The sequence below is a fragment of the Gavialis gangeticus genome, unplaced genomic scaffold (genome assembly GCF_001723915.1).
Source record: "Gavialis gangeticus isolate Ggan-Ray unplaced genomic scaffold, GavGan_comp1, whole genome shotgun sequence".
Lineage (NCBI taxonomy): Eukaryota > Metazoa > Chordata > Crocodylia > Gavialidae > Gavialis > Gavialis gangeticus.
The window spans coordinates 42,107,774-42,115,288 of NW_017729031.1; the positions used below are offsets into that span (position 1 = coordinate 42,107,774).

General features: G+C 63.0%; 1 protein-coding gene across 1 annotated transcript in view; it reads left to right on the plus strand.

The window, feature by feature from the left end:
* The window catches only part of SLC11A1 (solute carrier family 11 member 1), a 29,240-nt gene extending 23,276 nt beyond the window's left edge, over nucleotides 1–5,964 (plus strand). The window contains exons 15-21 of the mRNA XM_019522819.1: nucleotides 331–498; nucleotides 931–969; nucleotides 1,578–1,679; nucleotides 2,192–2,248; nucleotides 2,638–2,730; nucleotides 2,887–3,072; nucleotides 4,093–5,964. Coding sequence (XP_019378364.1) covers nucleotides 331–498; nucleotides 931–969; nucleotides 1,578–1,679; nucleotides 2,192–2,248; nucleotides 2,638–2,730; nucleotides 2,887–3,072; nucleotides 4,093–4,218 — 771 coding nt within the window. The 3' untranslated portion in view covers nucleotides 4,219–5,964. The remainder of the gene's footprint in view (nucleotides 1–330; nucleotides 499–930; nucleotides 970–1,577; nucleotides 1,680–2,191; nucleotides 2,249–2,637; nucleotides 2,731–2,886; nucleotides 3,073–4,092) is intronic.
* The last annotated feature ends 1,551 nt before the right edge of the window (nucleotides 5,965–7,515 follow it).

Here is a 7,515-nt window from a genome sequence, read left to right on the forward strand (position 1 = left end):
CCCCGCCACAACCCGCCACCCCCAGCACCTCAGCCAGGGCTCAGGTCCTGCCTACTGGGGCAGCTGGGTGTCTTCACGGGGCCACGGCAGCATGGGGCAGGACACGCGTGTGTATTGGGGTGGGGGGTGTCACTATATGATGGGAGTTGGCTGGGCTGGGGGAGCACCAGGGCCTGGGCTGATGCCTGCTCTGGGGTGCAAGGACTGGGGTCAGGTCCAGGCCGACGTGCATGCCCACCTTGGTGCCTCAGGCCTGTATCTGGGCCTACCCCAGGGTCCCTGCGGGGCGTGCGCCTGGGTGCTGGCCGTGGGGGAGCCACCTGGTGACAGAGCCTCTGCTGTCCCCTAGGCCTGGTCTCCCAGTCGTCCCCCAAGAAGCCTCGTGGCCGGAGCATCTTCAAGGCGCTTTTCTGTTGCCTCCGCGTGCAGAATGTGGGGCAGCCGGGCTGCGGGGGCGAGCACGGGCCGCGCACGGAGCAGGCCAGCACCATCGCCAAGGTACGGGGGCCGGGGCCGGGGCACGGGGGCAGCAGGAGCTCCCAGGGTTGGACCTCTGCTCCAGCCCTCCCGCGGCTGCTGCGTCTGGTGGGAGCAGGGATCCCTCAGCCCTGGGCTCCCTCTCTGCAACCTCTCCATCACGCAGGCGCTCGCTCGGTGCACGTGTGTGATTGCTTGCCTGCAGCCTCCCTCTCAGAGCTCCCCCCGTCTGTCTGTCTGCATGTCTGTCTGGCACCACGAACTGCCCCTGCTTCCCGCGGCTCCCCTCAGCTGTGGGTTGGTCCCAGAGAGAAGGGCTTATGCCCGGGCAGCAAGTGGAGTGGGTGCCTGCCTGTGCCGGGGCTGGCCAGGTTGTCACAGCCTGTGGGGTGTGGATCCTCACCCCCCTCATAACACCTCTGTTTCTCCTCCTTCCCCCCTGCTCTCCCCCAGTCTGATCTGTTGCCGTGTCTTCAGTACCAGTTCTACCAGGTATGTGTGTGTCTCCCTGCTGTGTGCCTGTGTGCATGTGTCTGTGTCCATGTGTGTGTCTGTGGTTGTCCTCCTCACTGCAAAGACCCCTCTACCCTTCCACCCGTGCCTGGAGCCGAAACCCACCTGGGCCTGGGGGAGGCCCATGACTTTGGGTGCAGGGCTCCACCCCAGAGCCAGCTGCATTCCCAGGCAAGGCAGCCCCCCCCCCCCAGCTCCCAGCCCCCCCTTAAGAGCCAGGCCTGTCCTACTCTTGGGAGTGTAGTGGCAGCCTCAGTGCTGCAGCCCATGCAGCCAACTCCAGCCTTCCCTGTGCCAGGGCTGTGCCTGGGGCACATGCCTGGCTCTGCCTCGCAGGCCCTCGGGCCGGAGCATCAGGGCGGTCTGACTCGGTCATGCCGTGCAGCAGGCAATGCTGCGCCAGCCAGGGCTCCCCCACTCCAGGCCCCAGGGAGTTGCATCCTTGCAGTGTCTGGCCGAGAGCAACTGCCCAGGGGTGGGGGGAATTGCCCCGGGCCATCTGCAAGCTGGGGGGATGGGGCTCTGCAGGTGCCTGCAGTGGGGGCTGGCTGTGGCCAGGCCTGATGGCTCCTCTCGTGTGCTTGTAGATTCCCAGTGCATGCCTGCTCCCCGAGGCGGCTCAGCAGGACCAGGGCCGCATCTGTGTCGTTATCGACCTGGACGAGACGCTGGTGCACAGCTCCTTCAAGGTGACGCCAGGGGGCAGGGATGGGGAGCTGTGTGGGGGGTGGGTGCTGTGGTGGGCTTGGGTCTGGAGTGAAGCCCCTGAGCCCCCCTAGCTGCAGCAGGCAGTGGCAGGTGTCAGAGCAGAGGGGCTTAGCTTGGCTGTTGGACACCCGCTCCCTCCCCTCTCCATTCAGAATCTCCTCTGAGCTCTGGTGGGGCCAGACCCAGCCGGGTGCCAGTGGAGACGTGTCTCTTGGCTGCTGGCATGTGGGGGTGACACGCCTGCACACACGTGTCTGTGTTTGCCATGCTGCCAATCTGCTTGCACTAGTGCCCAGGCTCAACCTGTCCCCAACAAGCTCTGACAGTCGGGGTCTTCTCATCTCAGAGGGGCTTTGCCCCCTGCTCTGCCCTAGGCCTGCACAGCTGCCCTGGGGTCGTAGCGTTGTTTTGCTAGAGTCCCCCATCCTGTTGGCTGGGGCCAGGGTCCCCAGCTCCTGTGCTAACCCCCCTTGCTCTCTCCTTGCACCCCCAGCCAATCAGCAATGCTGACTTCATTGTGCCTGTCGAGATAGAAGGGACCACACACCAGGTGAGCAAGGCCGGGGCAGGGGCAGGGCTGGGGGAGTCTCGGCATCGGCCTGGCCTCAGGCCCCAGAGCGGAGCAGGACCCACGGGGCCACGGCCCGGTTCAAGTAATCCAGGATAGGCTGGTGCCAGGCCCGTGGCCTATTCTCGATTACTTGTCTCGGGACGTGGCTGCTGGCACGGCGACGCTGGAGGAGGACGAGGACAAGGATTGGTGATCCAGCATCAGGTGTCGGGGGCAGGCAGGGCCTGGGGGGGGGCGGTGGTCTGGGGGTGGCAGGCATTTGGCACTGGGTCCTGGAGACCAAACTGTGCAGGTGCCCTGGGTGGGGAGGGACCCCTACATTGGTGCCCCCCCTGCCCCTGCTCACGGCCCCCCCATCCACCCCTCAGGTCTATGTGCTGAAGCGGCCGTTTGTGGATGAGTTCCTGCGGCGCATGGGGGAGCTCTTCGAGTGCGTCCTCTTCACTGCCAGCCTGGCCAAGGTGAGAGCCAGGGTGCGGGCTGGGACCTCCCCGCACTGCCCGCGTGGCCATAGCATGTGCAGGGCAGGGCTTCTGTGGCTGGGGGAAGGGTCATGGCCCCTGCTCCCACCTGCCCCCGCAGGCTGAGCCGTGACCCTGGCTCTCTCCCGCTGCCAGTACGCTGACCCTGTGACGGACCTCCTGGACCAGCGCGGGGTTTTCCGGGCCCGGCTCTTCCGGGAATCGTGCGTCTTCCACCAGGGCTGCTACGTCAAGGACCTGAGCCGTCTGGGCCGGGACCTGCGCAAGACCCTCATCCTGGACAACTCGCCAGCCTCCTACATCTTCCACCCCGAGAATGCGGTGAGCCCCCCGGGCACCCCTGCGCCTGGCGGGAGAAGCCCAAAGGGTCCTCTTCTTCCCCCCCACCTCCTTCAATCTCCCTGGGAAGTCATCTTTGTCACTCGGGCACTCCCTCTGTAGCCAAATTTTAGCCAGATTTGTGGATGACACTAATTTGTTCCAAGTTGTAAAGATTACGGCAGACTGTGAGGAGCTACAGAAGGATCTGGCATGACTGAGCCAATGGGTAACTAAATGGCAGGTGCAAGTCAGTGGAGATAAGTGTAAAGTGATGCACCTGGGCAAAGGTAACCCCACATTTACCTGTGCTCTGAAGGGCTCGACATGAGCTGATACCACCCAGGAAGGAGAGCTGGGTGTGGACAGTTCACTGAAAACATCAGCTCACAGCTCAGCAGCCATCAAGAAGGCCAACAAGTTAGGCTTTAAGAAGGGAATTGTGAGCACAACAGAAAGCATCACAAAACTCCTGTATAAATCCGTGGTGTGTCCATCTTGGATACGGTGCCCAGTTCTGGTCCCTGCACCTCCAGAAGGATATAGAAGTAGGGGAGGTCCAGAGAAGGGCAACAAGAATGATGAGTGGTATGGAGGGGACATGATAAGGGTTAAAAACTACTAAATAGAGAAGAGAAAGTTGCTAGGGATATATTATCAACTCTCACCAGACGAGATCCAGGGGCGCAATGAAACTAGCAGGCAGCAAGCTTAAAACTAACGCAAGGAAGTTCTTTCCCACCCAGCGTGTCATTAAAGCACAGGGCTCGTGGCCACCAGATGCGGTGGAAGCTGAGAGTTTAGTCAGATTCACACAGGGAGCGGACTCATCCTTGGAGGAAAGGGGGATCGGCAGCTATTGAGCAGGGGAGCAAGGGGGACAGTCCCTGAAGCAGAACTTCCTAGACCTTCAATGCTGGAGGCTGCAAGTGAGAGAGGAACGGGGCGGGGGAAGCCCCTTCCAGGGGGCATGAGGAGCCGGGGCCCCCTCCCCTCCCTACTGAACTCTTCCTTGCCCCATAGGTGCCAGTGCAGTCCTGGTTCGACGACATGGGGGACACAGAGCTGCTCAACCTGCTCCCTGTCTTTGAGGAGCTGAGCGTGGCCGAGGACGTTTATACCAGCCTGGGCCAACTGAGGGCGCCCTAGCGCCTGGGGCGCCCTCTTGTGGCCCCCGTTCTTCAGCAGGGGACATTCACGTAGTGCCTTGAAGACCAGCGGGACGCGGCAGGCGAAGGAGGCAGTGCCGCAGACCAAAATGCCGGGGGGGCATCCCAGCCCCCCCGCCCCTCTGGGACCAGGCTGCAGTCTCCAGTGCGGGGCAGGTGGGGGGTCCCCAACGCCTTGGCCCAAGGGCTGAGCCCCTGGCCCTCCCCTGCCCACGCTTGTATCTATGCATGGCGGAGGCTCCCTGTGCCAGGCTTGTATCCAGGCCGTGTTTCTGGCATGGACGCCCCTGGCTATGGCAGGCTGCTCCCTGGTGGGGGGCAACCCCTTGGGGCCCAAACTGCCCTGACACTTTTAGGACAGAGCTACCCCCAGAGTCCCAGGCCCCACCTGCCAGGCTTGTCTGCAGCTGCCAGGGTCAGCACCTCTCCTGGGGCTGTCCAGGACCTGCTCCCAGCCCCATGGTGGGGGCTGGGCCCTGCTTCGGCAGCAGAGAGATGCAGCCTGTGGTTCAAGGAGGTTCCTGCTGATCCTGCCCAGGACCTGGGCCAACCTCTTAGCTCCTACCTGCCTTGCATCTGGGGCAGCAGGGCACCTCCAGCCTAGCCAGGTGGGGCCTAGCTCTGTCCCAGCCTCCTCTCTGGCTGTCTGCCCCTCCTGGGGTCCTAGTTAGGACAGGTGCTGCTGCAGCAGCCCTAGCCTGTGCTCTGGGGTTGCATCTTGGGGCCCAGACTGCAGCCGCGGGTGCCAGGGGCAGGTGCCCAGGCTGAAGCCATGGTCCTGTGCCTTGTGTGGGTCTGGGGGAGCTCGGGGCCTGAGCTTGCTGGTGCCTGGCCTCCAGGGGCCTCATGGATCTCATGGGACTGCCCTGCACATCCTTGAGACATGCCTCAAGCTCAGGCCTTTGCCTGTGTGATGGGGTTGAGGCCCACACCACGCGCTGGCTGCCCAGGAGCGTGCACAAGGCTGTACACTGCAGCAGCAGAGTGCTCCCCAAGGACTGAGGCCACCAGTGCCAGCAAGACAGCCACTCCAGGGCCTCCCTGCCCCCTGTCCACCCATGCCTGGGGCTGCATCTTGGGTGGGACTCCCACCCTCCTCCAGGGGGTCTGTGGGCAGACCCCAGCCAAGGCTGGGCCCCTGCCTGCCCCCCCTACTCCTGGTGGGCAGCCGGGTCTCTCCAAGTGCCATTAGCGCCATGCACGGGCGCCTCCTCCCACTGGGACCTGGGCTCTCAAGAGGGGATGAATCCAGCCTGGCTCTGCCTGAGGCCCCCCAAAACCCTGGGACCACCCCCCTGCGAGGGCTGCATGTGCTGGGGGGATGACCAAAGCCCCACGTCAGGTGATTCCACACCAGCAATTCCTGCACTGCCCTGCTCCCCCCTGCCCCCAGGGCCATCTCCTTCCACCCAGCCATGGTGGGACCCCTTGGGGCCAGGGATCAGGGCAGGGTCTCCCTGCAGAGGGGTAAACCTTCAATGCCTCTGGGTCTCCCACGCTCCTCCTTGGCCCCCTGTTGCCCCCCCCGCCGGGTCCCCCGGGTGCAGCAGGGAGACCCCTTCCCAGCGGTTCGGAGACCTTGATATTGCCTTGGTTCCACGTTCACGTTTCCTTGGTCGTTCTGTTTGTGGGGTTTTTTATTTTTCTGTTCAGCTCGGAGACACTTGAACCCGGGGCTGCCCGGGCGGAGCCTTTGTATTAACTGCCATTAAAAAAATGAACCAGAGCCAGCCACCTCCTTCCTGCAGTCCCCACCCTGCCCCTGGCCAGGGGACCCCAGCCGTGCTCAGACCTGATCCAGGGGCAGGCCTTGCGGGTGCTCCCTTGGCCCCACCTGGGTGTCTGGAGGGAGGTGGGAGCAGGAGGCCTGGTGGGTGGTGCACAGGGTGGCGAGTGGCTCCTGGATGCCAGGGCCTCGCCTCCATGTCCCACTGCACTGGGAGGCTGGGGGAAGTGGGGTTTATAAGAAACCCCCAAGCCATTGGGTCCTGACCCCTGCCCGTTTCTGTGCCGCATGTCTGAGCTCGGCCCGGCAGGCGAGTGCAGCTACGGTGCTAATGCAGGCAAACATGCCGGGGCATGGGTGGACGGGCATAGGGCTGGCTGTGCCCTGTCCATGCCAGCTGTTGCACTGGCATCGCCCAGGCAGCAAATCCATGTGGGTGTGGGGGGAGCCGCTGTGCAGGCCCTGGTCTGGGGAGGGGTGGGGGCAGCTGGTATCAGTAGGCAGGGTGCAGCCCCCCGGGGAAGTGGATCAACCTGCCCTGCAGCCGCTGCGACCCCAGCTCTTCCTCTGCTTCCACCTGTGAGGTGTCCGCTCAGGCAGGACTGCCCACCGTGGAGGTTTCCACCAGCTCCAGGTTTGGCGCTGTGCAGACTGTGGCTTGCAGGTCCCTTCCCGTGTCAGCGAGGTGGGCGATCGCCGGTGCCGCGAGCGGTGCCTTCCGGCGATGGTGCTCGGGGAGAAGGCAAAAGAGCTACAGGAGGAGGTGAAGCATCCTGCATCGATTCAGTGCTGCAGGAAACCTCTAGGACGGCAGAGGAAGGACTCCCAGATGTGGTGCTAGAATAGGAAGAGGGCCTGGACTCCCAGGAAACGTGCATCTTCCGGCAGCAAGCAGAAGTCCTCATCCCCCCTGCAGTGGTTTGCCTGGAGAACACATCTGGAGCGCTTGCAACCGAGGAGGAGGAGCACGCACATCCTGCAGATCAATGCACGGCTGCACAGGTGGTGTCGGCAGCAGGGATTCGGCTGCTTCGGCCCAGGATGCTGTTCCAAGAAGGCTTGCTAGGAAGAGACGGGATCCACCTGACAAAGAGAAGGAAGAGCATCTCTGCAGACAGGCTTGCTAACCTAGCGAGGCGGCCTTTATATTAGGTTCGCTGGGGGATGGAGACCAAAGCCCTGAGGTAAGTGGGAGACCTGGAGGAAGAGCAACCTGGAGGGGGCAACAGGGGAGGTGTTTTCAAGTTTCCTGAGAAATCGGGGCAATCAGCTAGTCACCTCAAGTGTCTACACGAGTGCATGGAGCCTGGGAAATGAGCAGGAAGAATTGGAAATCCTTGTGCAGTCATGAAGCTATGATAGGGGTATGACAGAGACGTGGTGGGAGCTTGCATGCCTGGAGCACCGTCACGGATGGGGCAAACTGTTCAGGAAGGACAGGCAGGGGTGAAGAGGAGGAGGAGTTGTGCTTGTATGATTGCCCAGAGCTCCAGTATGAAAGTGGGGACAGGCCTGTTGAGAGTTTCTGGGGTAGGGTCAGAGGGGAGAGCA